Genomic DNA, 19,957 nt, shown 5'->3' with positions numbered 1-19,957 from the left:
GTGAGACTTACACTTACATGGAGGAAGACAGAGTGAGTAAATATATTGATGTCTGATGTTAGACTGGGGACACATGACAAGCAAACACAGACATAAGTATTACCCGCCCCCCGCCCCCGCCACCGCCCACATTAACTTAAGATGAAGAAACCAGGAACAAGTCGTGTCTTTGTGCTAGTTACTTGAAATTGTAGAGTTCTTGAGGCCCACCAATGGGTCACAGGCTTTTCAGGCTTCCCCCAGGCCCTGGCCTCAGACATTGGGTCCTCTGGCCTCCTGTCTTCAGGTGAGCCTTCAGGCGCCCCCCTCACCTCCCTCTGTCTGACTTTCCCCAAGGCCCTTGTGTGTTGCTGCCCCTAGAGGGAAGCACCCAGGCCCTTTATAGGGAGATAGCAGGGAAGCGGAATTCTTGATATCACTGTCCCTGACTCATGGCTGCTGCTGGCTGCCTTAGATTTTACTCCTTTTTGTCCTCATTCTTGCCTCCTGATGCTTACTAAATTTTCCAAAAAAGCCTTTCCCCTAGTTTGTAGCTGGAAGATGTGATCTGGGCGATAAAATGGCTGTGAACTGTTATGCTTGCTTATCTCAAGTGGGTGTCAGTGTTTCTGAAAATCTCTACACTGGCTGCCTTCACTTGATCCCACAAAGGATTGTTCCCTATAGGGGATTTCTCCAAAGAAGGGCAGCCCCATCTCTGGAAAAAGAATTCCATGGGCCCTTTATGAATGACTGGAAATGACTGAAACATTTATTAAATCTCCATCCAAACAAGTACGGAAAGTGTGCTGTGAAATTGTTGCTGTGGTGACTAGAGTCATCTGTTTTGAAATCTACAGAAATTTTCCCCCTATTTGGGGAACCAGTACTTAGAAAGGATACCGAAACCTGGTCTGTACTCTTCCTCAGATTGAATCAGTTTAATGACTAATGTGTTTCCTTGAAGTTTACTGGTTTTTGGTGCCTCATTTTCAAAGGTTTTGATGGAACAAAATGTGATGTCCTGATAGCATTGTTAAAAGAGGGCGTATTTACTAACCAACATGGTGAGGGGGTATGTAGATTTCTTTGATCTTAGTGAACCTTAGTCCTTAAAAATAGGTGATGAAAGGGACAAAGAACTTTCCGAGGGTTAATACTTTAGACTGAAGCTGTTGCACTCTTTTGCTCCTAGAACATTATCCACCTTTCCATCCTCTCTCACATGCTTTTATTGAGTAGAGAACAGATTGTCTCTTAGAAAACAGATGAGCTATCGAGTTGAGACTGTTTTCTGGCTCCTTTCTGCACATAGACTCAGAGCAGAGAGGGATGGTGATGCCCTGGTACTTCAGGGTCAGTATCAGCTCGTCTCTCATAGCCCCCAACCCTCTGTCATACAGTCTGATCTGTGCTCTAGGCCACTGCTGCTGCTGTTACAGAAGGAAGGAGCCAGAGCTGGGTCTGGGGAAGAACAAGATCGACAACTGCCTATTCTTCTTTTGTTTATTTAAACCAAAAAAAACCTTTGCCCAGCAGCAGTGGAAGATGTTTTTCTTTTTACCATCGATATTGTTGTAATTTCAAATATAAAGGAAACTTGCAAGAACCCCCTGTGTGCTTTGCCCCTTGCTGGTGTGCACCCCATTTATTTTATTTCTCTCTTTCTGTGTGGCCTTTGTTTGAAGATATGTCATGTGCAAATACGCGGTCCCTCTTTCCTGAAATATTACTGCAACGAAACCCTGCCTTGTTGGGGAAAATAAATAAAGGATGTACATTTATTATTTGTAAAATATCACAGAAGTTTGGAAGGAAAAGTGGGCTTTTTCGGATTCTACATTGTGTCTCTTTGCATTTTATGAGTTTCTGAGCTAGGAAAACATACTTCATGAAACATTCAATTCTGAAACTAAACATGAGCAGATTCTTCCTTACCTCAGCAAAAGGGCCCAGAGCCTACTGTAGTGATAGAAATGCCTCCGTAGACGTATCGCACCTTTTATCAAGACTGTACAGGCCATCGTCTGCTGCGGATGGTTTGAGAAATGTCCAGACTGTGCTCTAGTGGGAATATTCATTTCATTGAGATTTATAGTATGGCTCGTGCAGGGGAGAAACTCCGGGAGCTTCTGCCTGAATCTGCTGTGGAAGATCGGGCTCTGGCTTGCAGCTCTTGAGAGCTCCAAGCCTCTGGCAGACGTGCCTTGTTTGGAAGTATGCTGTATCAGTTATCTCAGGGCTTCGTTCTTCCCTTTGTCCCACTGGAGAAGTTCATCATTTCCAGCTCTAAACAGTGCCAGCAGAAGCAGAACTACACTCTTTGTTAAATCAAATAATTAGTTTCTTAAGTTAAATTTTGGGTAGGCCATCTCTAGGAAGAAAGTTTGTCAGAAACTATGGCAGAGGCCACCTAGAATAGGCTGTGAGAGCAAGCCTTAGACACTGAGGGCGCTGAAGTTTGTGTTCACTCTTTACCTGTGGTCGGCCTGAGTCTTACTGGCACTGGGGTCTTGGCAACAGGCCACCTGGAATAATTACAGATGAGCAGCCCTGTTTCTCTTGCTTTTCATGTGATTACAGCAGCCTTCAGTTATCAGCTTCATTCGTCGTGCGCCATTATTTCATGGGAGGGCTGAGCTGTGTGTACTTGAGTTTAGTGGGTGGTGACTGCTCTGGGTCTGTGGGTTCTGTGTATGCTTACGTGTTTAACAGTTCTTTTGGGAGTGAGGTGTAGTATAATAGTGTAAAGAGCTTCTTGAAATAATGCAGTAGAAAAATAACAAACCTAAATCACTAGCAGTATCCAAAGATAGCTCGCTTCATGAAAGGTATATTCCTGAAAAGATCTAGGGAGATCGGTTCCTAGGACTTAGAGGAACTCTGAAGTGGATCCTTTTGTGTTTTTATCACTTCTTAAGTAGTGACAAAAATGTGTGAGCTCCGGGTGACGGTGGTTCATTTGCCTTCTGCACAGGGCCTCGGCTTTTTCTGGTTCCTGACGCCTTTGGAAATCTGATAAAAGTTAGAAATGTTTCCCCCAGAAAACCCAATATTTAGTACATGATTTCGGCAGTTTGGGAGACCCCTGACGCCCACATGTGTGTGGTCTGGCATCCAGGGCCTCAAGGTCCCTGAGAAGATCCCAGTGCGGCTCCACCCTGACGCCTGGTTTCTGCCCTCTGTCTCTGTCGCCCGTTTCCTCACAGGTGCACAGCTCGATATTTAAAGTCCCTGCTGCCCAGTACTTCTTACGTCAGATCTTAATATGTTGACCAAAAGGCAGATTTCTGCAAGAGTCTGCCTGTGTGTGTGTGTTTTTTTAACAGCTTTTTTAAGGGATAATTTATATGCCATAAAAATCACGTGTTTAAAGTGTACAACTCATTGGGGTTTAGTATATTTACTAAGTTGTAAATATACCCACCATAATCGAATTTTAAAACATTTTTCTCAGTCCCAAAAGAAAGCCTGAGTCCATTAGCAGTCACTGCCCATTTTCCTCCACCCGCCTCAGCCCTGGGCCACTACTAATCTACCTTCTGCCTCTGTAGATTGCGCCCCTGGACACTTCAGATAAATGGAGTCGTATGGGACTGGCTTCTCTCACTTAGAATGTTGGAGCACGTATTGGCACTTCGTTTCTTTTTATTGCTCGGTAACATTACATTGTATGGATATACAGTATTTTGTTGGTGGACATTTGAGTTGTTTCCACTTTGGAGCTGTAGTAAATAGTGCTGCTGTGAACATTTGTGTACAGGTGATTGTGTGCACACACGTTCTCATTGCTCTTGAGTAGACAGATACCTGCAGGAGTGGAATTGCTGGCTGAGCATCTTTGTTTTGCCCACTTGTGAGTGCAGCTGTCAGATAAATTCCTAGAGTTGGCGAGAGAGAATCGACAGATAAACACTGTAAAATTGATAGACACTGCCAAGGTGCCCTTAGAGCAGGTAGTGCCAGTCTGTGCTCTTGTTAACAGGGTGTGAGTGCCTGCGTCCTCGCCTCCTCCAGCACTGGCCTGGCAACCATTTTAGTGTTTGCAAGTCTGGGGTAAAAAATATGTTCACTTGCCTTTTTTGCATTTCTTAAATCATAACTGAAATGGAACTCTTTTTTTCATATAGTCCTTTGCTTTTTTTAATTTAACTGCTTATTTCTTTCCTTTGCCTACTTTTCTGTTAGATCAGTTGTCTCTTACTGATTGAAAACAAATTAGCCATTTGTCATGGGTTGCAAATATTTCTTCTGGATTGCTTTTTGCTTTGTGACTTTGTTTATGGTCTTTTTGTTGTTCTGAAGTCTTGGGTTTTTGTATATTCAGGTGTATCTGTCTCCTTTTGTAAGGCTCTGAGTGCTAGAGAGGCTTCTCCTGTTCCGGGTACATAGAATGTTCTTGGTTCTCAGGGTTTTCCTCTAGTTCTTCGTTGTTGTGTTTATAGGAAATGCTTGATCTACCTGGAATTGATTTTGATGTAAGATATCTCCCACTTTTTTTTTTTTGCTGAGGAGGCTTCACCCTGAGCTAACATCCATTGCCAGGCTTACTCTTTTTTTTGCTTGAGGAAGATTAGCCCTGAGCTAACATGTGTGCCAGTCTTCCTCTATTTTTTCTATATGGGTCACTGCCACAGCATGGCTGATGAGTGGTGTAGGTCCGCGCCTGTGATCCGAACCCACAAACCTGGGCGACCGAAACGGAGCATGCTGAACTTAACCACTAGGCTATGGGGCCAGCCCCAAGGTATCTCCCACTTTTATTCATAGGGTGGAAAAGATATTTTTCCTACGTCCTTACTTATTTAGAGGGACGTGCTGAAGTATTTAGGGCTGAAATGTCAAAATGATGAGCTTCTCTTTGAAACTTCAGAAAAGAAAAAAATAGTTGAAGCCAAGTGGCAAAAGTTAGTATTTGTTCAGTGTAGGTGATGAGTATGTGGAGGTTCATTATACTATTCTCTTTTAGGAATATTTGCAGTAAAAATAGCTATGCAGCTCCTCCACCCCCACCCCTCCCCGTTCTGTTTTTAAAATTCTAAAAGAAATCCCATCTGCTTTTTTTTCATTACAATAAAAAGAATTTCAAACCTATAGTTAGATAGGAAAGATAAGCAAACACCCTAACCCATTAGTTTTTTACTTTCTCTACACTTGCATTTAAGCAAATGAATAATACATCCCTTTTCTTTTTCCACCATTTTTTTTTTATGAGGAAGATTGGCCCTGAGCTAACATCCATTGCCAGTCCTCCTCTTTTTGCTGAGAAAGATTAATTGGCCCTGGGCTAACATCTGTGCCCGTCTTCCTCTCTTTTATATGGGACGCTGCCACAGCATGGCTTAACAAGCGGTGAGTCGGTGCGCGCCCAGGATCCGCGCCTCTGAACCCCAGGCCACCGAAGCAGAGCGTGCAAACTTAACTGCTATGCCACCGGGCCATCCCCTCTTTTTCCACCATTTCATTAAGGGAAATTTTCAAACACACAGAAAAGTTGAAAGTATTTTACAGCTGACACCCCTGTATCCACCACTTAGAGTCTGTCGTTAACATTTTTCTCTACTTATCCTATCACACATCCATCCATCAATCCATCTTATTTTGTCTGTGTCTGCCTTTCACAGTACATTGTGGAAATCAGTACATATTCCCATAACTACTTCAGCATGCGTGTTGCTAACTAGAGGTCAGTATTTTCGTTTTTTTCTCTTGAGGTAATATTTACATACAACGGAAGGTACAGTCTTAAGTAAACATTCCGTGTTTGACAAATACATACATCTGTGTAACCTGAACTCCTCTCAGGGTTTACCGTCACTCCAGAAAGTTCGTTCATACTCTCCTGCAATCCTTCCCAGTGCTCTCACCCTGTAACAGGCAAGCAGTGTTCTGGGTTTCTTTTCTACTGAAGATTGTTTTGCCTGTTTTTGAGCATCGTATAAATGCAGCATGTGCTCTTGATAAGGTTTCTTTCACTCGGAGTAATGTTTTTGAGATTCATCTTTATTGTGCGTGTCTCAGTTGCCCAGTACATGAATATATGACAGTTTGTCCTCCTGTTGATGGACTTCTGGGCTTTTCCCAGGCTTTCGCTATTACGGATAAAGCTGCTGTGAACATTCTTGTGCAGATCTTTTGGTGGACTTATGTTTTCATTTATCTTAGGTAAATATCTAGGAGTGGAACGTGTGTTTTGTTTTGTAAGAAACTACCAGATTCTCCTAAGTGGCTGTCGCAGTTTGTGTTCCCACCAGTGCTGTGTGAGAGAGAGTCTGGTTGCTCTGCAGCCTCACTGGCATCTGGTGTCGTCAGTCTTTTTAATTTTAGCCATTCTGATGTGTGTTTAATGGTATCTTACTCTTATTGTGGTTTTAACCTGAATTTCCCTGGTGACTAGTGATGTTGGGCACTGTCACGTCCTTGGTGTCCATTTGTATATCTTTTGTGACATGTCTTTTCAGATCTTTTGTCCCTTTTTAAATTTGGTTGTTTGTCTTTTCCTTTTCTTTTTGGTGAGGAAGACTGACCCCTGGGCTAACATCTGTGCCCATCTTCCTCCACTTTATATGGGATGCCGCCACAACATGGCTTGACAAGCGGTGCGTCGGTGCGAGCCCGGGATCTGAACCTGTGAGCCCCAGGCTGCCGAAGTGGAGCACGTGCACTTAACTGCTACCCCACAGGGCTGGCCACCTACTTTTTGTCTTTTTATTATTGAGTTGTTGGAGTTCCTTAAATATTCTGGATACCAGCCCTTTGTCAGATACGTTTTGTGAATATTTTTTCTTAGTCTGTGACTTGTCTTGTCTTTTGAGCAAACATTTTGAATTTTGATGAAATCTTATTTATCCATTTTTTTCATTTATGATTTTTGCTTTCTGTGTCTTTTCTGAGAAACCTTTATCTACTATAAAGTTGTGAAGATATTTTCCAATGTTTTCTTTGAAAGCTTTGATTTAAAAATGTTTAGTTCAATAATACATCTCAAATTAATTTTGGTGTATGGAGTGAGATATGAGTCAAGGCTATTTTTTTTTCTGAAGGATTCCTGTTGTTCCACCATTTGTCAAAAAGATTTTTCTTCTCTCATTGAATTGCTTTGGTGCCTAAAAACAATCCTATAAAAAGTGGGTCTATTTCTGCTCTTTATTCTCTTCCATTGATCTGTTTGTCAGTCTTTATATCAGTAACACAGTCTGGTTTACTGTAGCTTTATGTACTAAATTTTGAAGTAACATGATGTAAGCCCTTCAACTTTGTTCTGTTTCAAGATAGCCTTGATATTCTAGATCCTTTCTTTCTCTGATTTTAAAATCAGTTTGTCATTGTCTACAAGAAAGTCTGCTGGGATTATGCTTGGGATTGCACTGGACCTAGAGATCAATTTGAGGAGAACTGATATCTTAAAAGTATTAAATATTCCAATCTATGAACATGGTGTATTTCTGTATTTATATAGATCTTCTTTAATTTCTGTTAGTAATATTCTGTAGGGCTTGGTATGAAGGTCTTAACATCTTTTCTTACATATATTCCTAATGTTTTGGTTCTTAACAGTGTTGTAGATGGAATTTTTTTCATTTCATTTTCCAGTTTGTTACTAGTCTATAAAAATACAATTGATTTTTGTATTTTAACCTTGTATCCTGTGACTTTGCAAAATTTGCTCATTAGTTCTGATAGTTGCTTTGTAGTTTCCGTAAAATCACAATAGAAACAGTTTGACATCTTCCTTTCTGGTCCTTGTGCCTTCTATTTCATTTTCTTGCCTTATTGCAATGTGTAAGACCTCCAGTATAAAGTGAAGACAGTGGGTATCCTTGCCTGTTCCCAGTCTTAAAGGGAAGAATTCAATATTTTCACCATTAAGTATGGTGTTAGCTCTAGATTTTTCATAAATGTCCTTATCAATTGAAGTTGTTTCTTCCTATCTTTAGGTTTCTAAGTGTTTACTATGAATAGGCATTGAGTTTTGTCATGATTTTTCTGCATCTATTGAATTGATATGATTTTTCTCCTGACTGGTTGAATTTTATTACCACTACCTCAAATGGAGACTCACCAGTGCCTGCCAGTGGTCCTACATTTTTCTAATGACTGTATTTGCTTATCTCTGAGGTGATTGTTTCGTACTGTTTTCACTCATTAAACCTCCTGCCTCTATGCCCCTCAAAGCTAATAACCACTCTTCATGCTTCAGAGAGAAACCGATACTTTCAGCATGGAATTGCCTTATCTTTTCTCCTTCAAATGACTGACCCACCTGCATCTGTACCATCTTCTCATTTCGCTCCTATTCAGATGGGGAAAAAGAGATTTCATCTTATTAAAAAACCAGTCCTCCCACTTCTCCAAGGAAGATATACAGATGGCCAATAGGCACATGAAAAGATGCTCAACATCACTAATCATCAGGGAAATGCAAATCAAAACAACACTAAGATACCACCTCATGCCCTTAGAATGGCTATAATCACCAAGACAAAAAACAACAAATGTTGGAGAGGATGTGGAGAAACAGGAACCCTCATACACAGCTGGTGGGAATGCAAATTGGTGCAGCCTCTATGGAAAACGGTATGGAGATTCCTCAAAGAATTAAAAATAGAGATGCCCTATGATCCAGCCATCCCACTACTGGGAATCTATCCAACGCACCTGAAATCAACAATCCAAAGAGGCTTATGCACCCCTATGTTCATTGCAGCATTATTCACCATAGCCAAGAAGTGGAAGCAACCTAAGTGTCCCTCGACTGACGATTGGATTAAGAAAATGTGGTATAGATATACAATGGAATACTACTCAGCCATAAAAAAAGGCAAAATCGTCCCATTTGCAACAACATGGATGGGCCTGGAGCGTATTATGTTAAGTGAAATAAGCCAGAAAGAGAAAGACAAACACTGTATGATCTCACTCATATGTGGAATATAAACCAACACATGGACAGAGAAAACTGGACTGTGGTTACCCGGGCAGTGGGGGTGGGGGGTGGGCACAAGGGGTGAAGGGAGTCATATATGGGGTGATGGACAAACAAAAATGTACAACCCAAAATTTCACAATGTTAGAAACCATTAAAACATCAATAAAAAAAAAAAAAAAAAAAAAACAGTCCTACGGGATCTCATTGTCTTCCGATTTATTTTTTGTTTGTTTTTTTGAGGAAGATTGGCCCTGCGCTAACATCTGTTGCCAATCTTCCTCTTTTTTTCTTTTTTCTCCCCAAAGCCCCAGTACATAGTTGTGTATCATAGTTGTAGAGTTGTAGCTCTTCTGCGTGGGACGCCGCCTCCTGATGAGCGGTGAGTAGGTCCGCGCCCAGGATCCGCACTAGCAAACCCCGGGCCACCGAAGCAGAACGGGCGAACTTAACCGCTACGCCACCGGGCCAGCCCCGTCTTCCAATTTATTAAGTAGTTTGTTCCTTCAGTTTTCTCGCATCTACTGCATTATCAGTCTCTCTGTCAGTATATCTAGTAGCTCATTTATTTCAAAACAGAAATTTCCCTTGACCATGCAGATCATACATTTGACCTTACATATGACCATGCATATCCCTCCAGCTGCTCCCCATGTTTCCGCATTTCTTCATAACACAACTTCTCCTCCTCGTTGCCCAAGTTCTGTTTCCTCTTCCTCACCTCCCTTTCACATTTCCCTCTGCCTCCACCTCTCCATCGGAATTGGTCAAGGTCTCCCAAACACCGTATGATTTCACTCATATGTGGAAGATAGACAAACACATGGATAAGGAGAACAGATTAGTGGTTACCAGAGGGGAGGGGGTGGGGAGGGGAGGGCGAAAAGGGTAAGGGGGCACATATGTATGGTGATGGATAAAAACTAGACTATTGGAGGTGAGCAAAATGCAGTCTATACAGAAACTGATATATAATCATGTACAACTGAAATTACACAATGTTATAAACCAGTATGACCTCAATAAAATAAAATAAAATAAGAATTGGTCAAGGTCTCCGGATAATGTCCATATTACTAGATTCAGTGGATGTTCTTGTCTCATCTGAGCCCCAGCAGCACTGGACACAGATGACCAGTTGCTTTTTCTTCAGACACTCTCTTCTGTTGGCTTCCACATCGTATGGGCATGGTTTTTCTCTCTTACTCAGTCTCCTTTGCTGGCCCTCCTCCTTGCCTGACCTTGAACTGTTTCAGTGCCACCCAGAGCCCTGGGCCCATTTCTCTTCAGTCTCAGCTCGATGGCGGCCACTTGGTCTTGTTCACCACTCAGTGTGTCCCCAGTGCCTGGAGCAGTGACTCACAGTGGGCATCTAATTATGTGTTGAATAAGTAAAGTAAAAATAAAGTTGTATCAAACAAAGCAGTAGGAATCTATCCTTGAAGAACATACCGTGGATTCTCGTTATTTGTGGTAGTTATGTTCTATAGAGTTGCCGTGAACACTGAATTAGCGAATACTAACCACTGCTCCTAGGGTTAGGTTCCTGTGAGCCTCTGGTCACAGTGTTTTCATCAAGTGACGAATACATGACCATGTTCTATGTGTGTTTCTGTTTAAAGGCATCTTATTTAATACATATTATTGGTTCATTAACAGTGAACTCACAGTGGCAACACTATAATTCATGCTGGACGAAGCTTACCTGACATACATGATCTCTCTCTGAGGCACATCACAGCCTTCTTGCACTTAGAACACGAGCCAGCACCTCAGCACTTTGGTTGGGGCCATTTTTTTTTTTTCATTTTTTTTTATTGATGTCATAATAGTTTATAACATTGTGAGATTTTAGTTGTACATTATTATTTGTAAGTCACCATATATATGCGCCCCTTCACCCCTTGTGCCCACCCTCCTGCCCCCTTCCCCCTGGTCACCACTAAACAGTTCTCTGTGTCCGTGTGTTAGTTTATATTCCACATAAGAGTGAAGTCATACAGTGTTTGTCTTTCTCTGTCTGGCTTATTTCACTTAACATAATACCCCCCAGGTGGTTGGGGGCCATTTTAAACTGTAAAATCACCAACCAAAAACAAAAAATAGACCACGAAAAGGGCAGTTGTTTACAGTGTGAGAGTGGAAGCAAGAAGGCAGAATGTCACCTTGTTAGCCTCAGCTGGGAGCGTGCATCAGGCAACTCAGATTTTTCACCACTCTCTGTATGTCCATGGGTGACTGTAAAAGCACTGTGGCTGTTAATTTTAGAGATTGCAAATAAACGTTAGCAACTAGGCAAATTCGCAAATAAAGCATCAGTGAATAATGAGGATTGTCTGTATTTAGAAATAAGTTCTTTTTACCACTCACTTAACTTACGGGGCCAGTGAATTTAAATAAAATTTACTTGTTTAATCAAAATCAGTTTTGCATATACCAGATTCCTTTAGTATGCCCCAGTCCTAGAACTAATAAAGCTGAAAGTCCAACTCTTATTTCCCAGTTGAGGAAATTGGTACCAGGTCTTATAACTAGTAAACAGCAGTGCCAAGACGAGAATCTGATTGTCACCCTCTGATTTTCATGAGAGGCCCACCTCTCCTCGTCCCCGTTACGTCCCCAGCGCTTACTAAGATGTGTGGTACTGTGGTGCTTGCCCAGGGCCTGTCTTAGAATGAATACAGTTGTACTTGACCAAGACCAGCTTTACTGCTTAGATGTAGCTCTGGGGGCCATATCACTTCACCACCAAAATGGACTGTCATGATAAGATTAGCCCATTTGTTAGATATGACCCATTTCAAGAGATTCTTGGGTTTTTGTTTTTGTTAGTGGTATTTTGAAAAGCTTGGGAAATGCCCCAAATCTAATCATGAGGTCTATTTTCAATCATCTGACAAATGTGTAATCAGCTTCTCCTGTGCCAGGCGGGGCCAGACCTGGGGGTGCAGCGTGAAAGGGCAGACACTTTCCTTGTGGACTTGGTCTTGGACACTGGGCCTGGCAGGGAACACGGCTGCTGAACAATCGTCCAGATTACCAGTGGTAACGTGGTAACTAGCAGGGAACACCGCTGCTGAACAATTGTCCAGATTACCAGTGGTAACGTGGTAACTGCTACAGTGAATGGAGAATACAATTGATTAAGTGTACCCCGAACAGTTATTAAGTGGAAAGGGGGAGCCTGAAGAGTGAGATGTTGGACAGTGATGGGGAAGGGGCCCTCGTCCACCCGGACTGGAGCAGCTGGCCACCTTGTGGAAATGCATCTGGCGGACTGGGGCACCAGCCTTGGAGACTGTCCTCCCAGCTCTTCTTGATCCACCAGATCCACTGCTCACCACACAGGCTTCTGGTCATAATTTGATAGCCCCGTCAATTTCCTGAGAGAAAAAGGGGCTGATGAAAGAACGCAAGTATCTGGTCCTGAGGGAAGTATTTTTACTGCAATAATCGACATTCTGGGCTATGTATCAGTCTCTTCTGAGTTTGCTTGGCCTGGTGTTCAAGCACTGCCATGGGCCAGGCAGTGTGCCAGGCGCTAGAGACACATCAGTCAGTAAAAGCAGGCCAAGATCCCTCCCTCATGTGCTCTGGGATCACTCTGACTGTGCCCTTCAATCGAGGGTCAGGTCCTGGGAGGGACTGTGGCTCCTCTGAGATGCTGCCAGGCTGAGAAACTTCGGACTTGCATCTGTTTTTTTTGAATAAAGGTTAGTTTGCTGCTGCAGGAAACAGAAGTGAGTATGTTTGTGTCAAAGTGACTGTGAATAAACTGCTGTAAAGAGCTTCGAATCATGCCCTTGGTTTTACTGCTTGTCCAGTCTGAATAACAGTGGAATCTGAGTCGTTTTCTATGAGTATGTGTTATGCCACTTTGGATGTGACTCTTCACCTGACACCTGCTGTGTTAGCACCTAGTCTGTGCCGAGCACGTGAGGCTGTCAGATCCACACTGGAATGACTGAGACCGTGCATTTTCCTACAACTAGTATATGTCTTAATAAAGGGGGCCCTGAGAGCTTAGTCTTTCCCTCTATGTGGTAGTTTGGTTTCTAAACTAACTTAAATGTGCTTTTAAGTTACACCATTTAAATTCAGCGACAGAGTTTATTGAAAGGAATCAGGAAACTTGGCACTTTGTCCTTTGTGTGAATTTCACATAGGGGCATTCTGTGTACAGTGGAGACATTGCTGAGGCTCCAGAGAGTCAGAACTTCCCGGTCCCCTGTGCCGCACCGTCTGGTTGTCTCTGTCCTCTGTGCCCCGCCTAGGTCCAGATAGAGAGAGTGTGGCCTCAGATTGTTGTGGGATTAACGACAGGGTGCGTGCTGGACACACCTGGCTCCGTTATCTTCCTGTAGCGTAGGTAAAGACAGGCTGCATGTGGAAATTATCTAGATTCTTGCCTCTGTGGTTTTCCTACATTCCAGAATTCTCTTTGCTCCTAGATCTGAACATACCCTAGAGACTTAGTAATAAACCAAAGGGAGGACAAGGAAATATTGGGATATGTGTGGAGATAGGTGTGAAGTAACACCTGTGGAGGGTCTGCTGTATCTGCTACTTTCTGTGCAAGATGCTGTACACACAGTGTTTTTAATCCACAATCTTTTAAGTAGAGAATGTCCCCGCTTTAAGTGGGGAACAGGGGGCTAATGGGCATAGAGTGCTGACTATGGGCCGGTATCTATAATTCCTCCTAACAGTACTGTAGAGTAGCTGTGATCCCCATTTTACATATGAGGAAAGCAAGACTTTAGAAAGATTGACTCATTCAAAGAATATTCGGGGGCCTGTCCTATGTCAGGTACTGTAAGGGCCAGGGAGACAGTTGTGAGCAGAAAGTGAGGCCCCTGCCCTCATGGAGCCCCCATTCCAGAGTGTGTATAAAGAGTACCCAGGGAGCAGATAAAGAAGGTGATTACAGGTGATGGCCAGGGAGGATGTGAAGAAGATAATGAGAAAGAGGAGAGGAGGGCTGGCCTCCCTTTAACAGAGTGGTCAGAGGGCCAGGCCTCTCTGAGAGGTGGCATTTGAGCTGAGGGTGGATCCTCCATACAGAATGCAGGAGACACTGTGAGTGGTTTTTCTGTGGCTCTTAAATGGTGGATTTGACCCCAGTCTGTCTGCCCCAGAGCTCATCTTTTTTTGTGTGTGTGTGAGGAAGATCGGCCCTGAGCTAACATCTGCCGATCCTCCTCTTTTTGCTGAGGAAGACTGGCCCTGGGCTAACATCCATGCCCATCTTCCTCCACTTTCTATGGGACACCACCACAGCATGGCTTGACAAGCAGCGCGTCAGTGCACGCCCAGGATCAGAACCTGTGAACCCCGGGCCACCGAAGCAGAGCGCGTGCACTTAACTGCTTGCGCCACCGGGCTGGCCCCCCAGAGCTCATCTTCATACTTGCCTGTGCTCTGGGACCATGCCCGCAGCCCAGCCCCATCATCGAACGCCCACCTTGTAGCCCAGTAGTGCCCTGCTTTACATACGTCTACACTTAGACCCTTGTTCATGTGTGTGAGCAGATGGTGCCTATTGACAGGGATACATATATCTATTTTTTTTTGTTCTCCTATCAGCTGATACTGAAGATGTGTGCATCGTAGAACGACTGTTCTCAAGCAGCTTAGTGGCTATCGTTAGCCTCAAAGCTCCTAGGAAGCTGAAAGTGTGCCACTTTAAGAAAGGAACTGAGATCTGCAACTACAGCTACTCCAACACGATCCTGGCCGTGAAGCTGAACAGGCAGGTGGGTAATGCTTTTGTGCAGGGGAGACCGCCAGGTGGGCTCTGTCCCACACGCGGTGCTTTCAGTCTGGCTTTGACTGTCGCTGCTGTTCCAGAGCTTCCTCCTGTGCCTCTAGGACAAAGCCAACAGTCCTTAGCTGGCTGTTTTGGGGCCCCAAGCCCTCTGGCCCCTGCACCTGCTCACCTCACCCCACATCACCCCACATGACTCTTTGTTTCTCATCTCAGCAGTTTGCTCAAAGCGTTCCGTTCCTGACCAATGCCCTTGCTCGCTGCCAGACTCAGTTTCACTCATCCTTCAAGACTCGAGCCTTGTCGTTTCTCCCTATATCCATATACTTATCGGTAGAATTGAATCATAGTTTATCTATCTGCTTTTGCTTTTATAAATATTACTTTTAAAAATCTTTAAAAGTCATCTTCTTTTTCCTTTTTTAAACTTTTCATTTAGCTTTTAATTTAAAAAGAAGCACATACTCCTTCCTTATATCTTCCCCAAAACTCACAAGATTGTCTGGACCGGAGTGTGGACTTGGTGACTAGCACTTGAGTGTATTTCATGGGACTGTCACATGGCTTTGCTTATTCACAAAATACAGCACAGTCCTTAAGGTCCCTCAGCATTTTTTGTTTACCACGAAGTGTTCTATGCAGGGAAGTCTCATTCAGCGGCCGGGTCTGGAACTTACGTAACTGCAGCTAGTGGATTGTGAGATGCTGTGACTGGGTAAGGTAGTTACAGTGGAGGCCCACTGACGTGGTTGAAACTGGGAATTGGTCTATTAACTGAAACAGTTGGTTAAACTGGGAAATTATAAGGCATACCACGTTGAACGTTTTTTTAAACGTAAAACATACAGATGTGCATTCATGTACCAGCTAACGGAGAGCCGTGTGCGTACCAAGTTGTCTTTCTTGCATGAATCATCCCCTTGATGCATCAGCTACGAGCACATCCGTCGTCTTTAAAATGGAGCAAGAGCTTAGACACCTGCAAAGTAATCTGCATACACAATGAATTTTTATACTTTTGTAAAAATCTCTAGACTTTTACTTTCATCTTGCCACCCTAATTCAACAGCAGTGTTTTGAGGCAGCTCACCTTCACCAAACCTGTCCAAGGCAAGCAACCTGGTGTTCATGAGAGTGAAACAAAACAAACCACGTTTTCTCAGCTGTAGCTGACGGGCTTCTGTAGTGTTGAATTAAGTATTTGAATAAATCGCAGCTAGAAGTCCCAGCACAGCCGGCAGAACGGTCGTGGGAGCAGGCACCGGCTCTGGGCACCACTTAATTGGTAGATGGGGAGCGTGGTGCTGCGGGCAAGCTGCCTGGTAGCGACCAGTGCCGTGAGTGTCCAGTCTGCGTGGTGTTCTAGAAAGACCGCGGAGTGTCTTATCCAGGAGTCCGTTCACTGAAGGTTGGGAGCATGCATTGTGTTGGCTCTTTCTTTATGTTTGGTTTTCTTTGTTTTTGGTCTCTCTTTTCCAGAGGCTAATAGTGTGCCTGGAAGAGTCTCTCTATATACACAACATCCGGGACATGAAGGTCCTGCACACCATCAGGGAGACCCCCCCCAACCCTGCAGGTAAATTAGTTGTGACAAGACAGTCCTTTTTTCCTGATTCTTCCTTTTAAAGATGGCTGGAATTGAGAGAGATTTTTTCTTTTTATAGGTTCCACAGATATATACAGATCTTAAAAGTATTGACCTTAAACCAAGCTACCTTCCTTCAGATGCTGGTCTTGTGACCACCTAAATCGTTGGTCTGGTCAGCTTCCAATTGTGAGGTTGTTGATCAGTTCCAAGCAAAGGCCTTTAATCTCCTCTTACCATCGCGCTACCCCCTGAGGTGGCAGTCTGGGGTGTGGAGCTTAAAAAAACCCAACAATGCAGCGACCAAGGTTGTGCCAGAGCTCTCTGATTTCTATATTCTTGGTGAAGAACATGCTAAATTATGTCTGACAACTAAAAAGGAAACCCTCTTGAGCTAACCGTGCGTTTGTTCTCGCGTGTGTCTCACAGGCTTGTGTGCACTGTCCATAAACAACGACAATTGTTACCTGGCGTACCCGGGCAGCGCGACCATCGGGGAGGTGCAAGTCTTCGATACCATTAATTTGGTGAGGTTCCTTTTGTACCTGGATGGCTCTTTAAAATGGACCTTTTTCTGAAAACGGGTGCTATGGAGCCTTTGGCATCCTAACTTCCTCAGCTCAGCAATACAGTTTCACTGGTACCTCTTAATGGCAAAGCAGGTGTCTGGGTGGTTCTCCTCCAGATATAGTCCTGTGTTCCCACAGTGCTGAGCTCCTAGCAGTGTGCATGCTTGAAGGGATGGACAAGACTATAAAAACTTTATGGATGAGTTGCTTTGCTTTTTTTGAGGTTTTGAGCAGCATTTCCTTGGATGCCCCCCACCCCCAACCCCAGTAAATGGAGTGGATTTGGTGTTGGTATTAACCGTAATGGTGTTTTAGTCACAGCTAATTGGCGTTTTCAGCCTAATGACCAGTAGTAGCACGGGGCCTGGTCTCGATGCGTGGCACTCACGGTTTACTGGTTGACCCTTCCAGAGGGCTGCGAACATGATCCCAGCTCATGACAGTCCTTTAGCAGCGCTGGCTTTCGACGCAAGTGGAACCAAGCTCGCCACTGCTTCTGAGAAGGTAAGTCTGCTGTGGCCCAGTGGAAAACTAGTTAAGAGGTTCCAGCAAACTTTCAGTTCCATTCACACAGTCAAGTTATCAAACAAGTTTTTGTATCAACCAGCTCACAGGGAAGCACGGATAACAGCCCGCTGGTCAGGCTGTGAGAGTCGCTGCCACGGAGCGGCCTTCCACCCGACAGTCCAGCCAACACGTTTGTGGTGGGAGAGGCAGAAACAGAGAGGAGCCGAAAATGCCATTCGCAACCACACGCTCGCCCAGTGTGCTTCCTAATTGTGACACTAACGTACATGGTCAGAGAGAACTTAGAAGATAATGAAAAGCATAAAAAAGCAAAGATGTGAACACGTTTCAATGTATTTCCTTTCATTCTTTTTCTACTTATTTAACAAATTGTGATCATACTCTATGTATAATTTATTATCCTTTTTTTCGCTCTGCATAATATTGTACTTCTCTCAAGTTAAAAACCACTTTTAATGGCTGTACAGTATTGTGATTATTATTTAAACATCACCCTTAGGGGACATGTATATTGTTTCTAATATTAATATATTAGAATTATTAATATATTCTAATACATTAATGTTAGAATTAATAACATATTATTAATATAATATTTTGTATATTGTGTATAATGTGATTTTTAATATTGGTAATATATGAGAATTATTAATATATTAGAATAATATATAAGAATTATTAATATATTAGAATAATATATTAATAATGTATTACTATATTAGAATATAGATAATAGTGTATTTGTCTTACATATAAATCTTTTTTGTGCATTTCTATTAACTTAAGAGAGTCTGGTGAAAAGAATTTCTGGGTTAAAAGTGTGTGGCCTTCTGAAGCTCTCCACCTGCAGGACAGAATGAATTTGGCTTCCCTTCCGTTAACCTCTTCTCTTGGCCACCCTGACGCTGAAGGGTCCTCGTTCTCCTGGCGTGGCTGCCACCTCGGTTTCCTTTGTTCCACTCTTTTTAAAAATCCCACTCTCTGGTCTTCTTTCCCTTGGAGCTCTCAGTTCTCTGAGCCCGGACCTGCTCTTCAGTTGCTCGCCGCCCAGTTGTACTTGAACTTTCCTGCATGGGTCTTTGTTCTTGACTCTCAGACCCAGTTTCTGTAGTAATGATCACTTGATGGCTCACTTAAGTCATGAAGTAGACTAGAGCCTTTGTATTCATTGCCTCATTGGATCCCCTCAGCAAGGTGAACATTTTTCCATTTTATGTTGAGGGCTCGGAGAGCTTAAGTAGTTTACCCAGGGTCACCCAGCTGAGCGGCATGGAGGCTGGGACTCCAGGCCTGACTTTGCTTTAGACACTGTGCTGGACGATTACATTATCACCTTGTCCTTTTTTTGTCTCTTGGGAGTATCAAAATGGCCATGAAATTCTATCCCTTGATTAATCAAAGTTTTATCTTTAAGTTTTTTATTAAATCTTATGTCCTAAGGCACTTTATGGAATTTCAAGGCTAGTAAAAATACAATGATTTTTTTCTGGTTTATAAAGAGCAAACTTTTGATTTGCTTTTGAACAGAATCCTCTTAGTTGGTGGAATTAGACCACCAGTGGCCTCAGCCCTACTGTAGACTAGGTGCTGGGGCCACGCCAGGGTGTGTGGCTTAATCCCACTTTCAGGGAACTGCAGTCAAGCTGTGACCAGCAACTCTTAATTAATGAGTATTACACAGTAGGTGTGCCATTAGAAAAGTACATCTAAATCTGACAGTTCAGGCTGCGAGGATGAAAACTTGCCATGGTTATTTTTGTATACGAATGCACCATTTCATCCCCCTAATTCTCAAGAAGTACAAACTCAGTCAGTATCCTTCTATCAGAGAGAATCACTGTCTTTAAATGTAACATTTTCTAAAAGGGACCCGTTTTATCTGCTGCCTGAATTTTTTTTTTTTTTTGAGGAAGATTGGCCTTGAGCTAACATCTATTGCCAATCTTCCTCCTTTTTTCTCCCCACAGCCCCAGTAGATAGTTGTGTGTCGTAGTTGTACATCCTTCTAGTTGCTCTATGTGGGGCGCCACCTCAGCATGGCTTAATGAGCGGTGAGTAGGTCCACGCCCAGGATCTGAACTGATGAACCCTGGGCCGCCCAAACAGAGCGTGCAAGCTTAACCGCTATGCCACTGGGCCGGCCCCTGATTTCTAATGGCTATGTAGTCTCCATCCCATTATAGGAATTTACCATCATTTCTTTTTTTTTTAAAGATTTTATTTATTTATTTATTTTTCCCCCCAAAGCCCCAGTAGATAGTTGTATGTCATAGCTGCACATCCTTCTAGTTGCTGTATGTGGGATGCGGCCTCAGCATCGCCGGAGAAGCAGTGCCTTGGTGTGCGCCCAGGATCCGAACCCGGGCCGCCAGCAGCGGAGCGCGCGCACTTAACCACTAAGCCACGGGGCCGGCCCACCATCATTTCTTTAAACAATTCCTGGTGTTCTACATTTAGGTTGTTTATAGTTGTTTTGGGTTTTTTTTTTTACTATTTATAAACATGTCAGTTGTTCTTGATGGTGTTTATATTTAACAGTTTGAACCTTCTAAATTTTGTACAGTATGAGGTTAAATGTTGAATTTCAAGTCTTCCTGCCCCAC

The 19,957-nt window shown here is 43.3% G+C and overlaps 1 protein-coding gene across 1 annotated transcript in view; it reads left to right on the top strand.

Annotated features, from left to right (window-relative positions):
• WIPI2 (WD repeat domain, phosphoinositide interacting 2) overlaps positions 1-19,957 on the top strand; it is a 37,636-nt gene that overhangs the window by 9,219 nt on the left and 8,460 nt on the right. The window contains exons 3-6 of the mRNA XM_058569375.1: positions 14,492-14,661; positions 16,152-16,248; positions 16,687-16,784; positions 17,238-17,330. Of these exons, the coding sequence (XP_058425358.1) occupies positions 14,492-14,661; positions 16,152-16,248; positions 16,687-16,784; positions 17,238-17,330 (458 nt within the window). The remainder of the gene's footprint in view (positions 1-14,491; positions 14,662-16,151; positions 16,249-16,686; positions 16,785-17,237; positions 17,331-19,957) is intronic.

The sequence above is a fragment of the Diceros bicornis genome, chromosome 26 (genome assembly GCF_020826845.1).
Source record: "Diceros bicornis minor isolate mBicDic1 chromosome 26, mDicBic1.mat.cur, whole genome shotgun sequence".
Taxonomy (NCBI): domain Eukaryota; kingdom Metazoa; phylum Chordata; class Mammalia; order Perissodactyla; family Rhinocerotidae; genus Diceros; species Diceros bicornis.
This window is presented reverse-complemented; position numbering and strand designations above follow the sequence as displayed.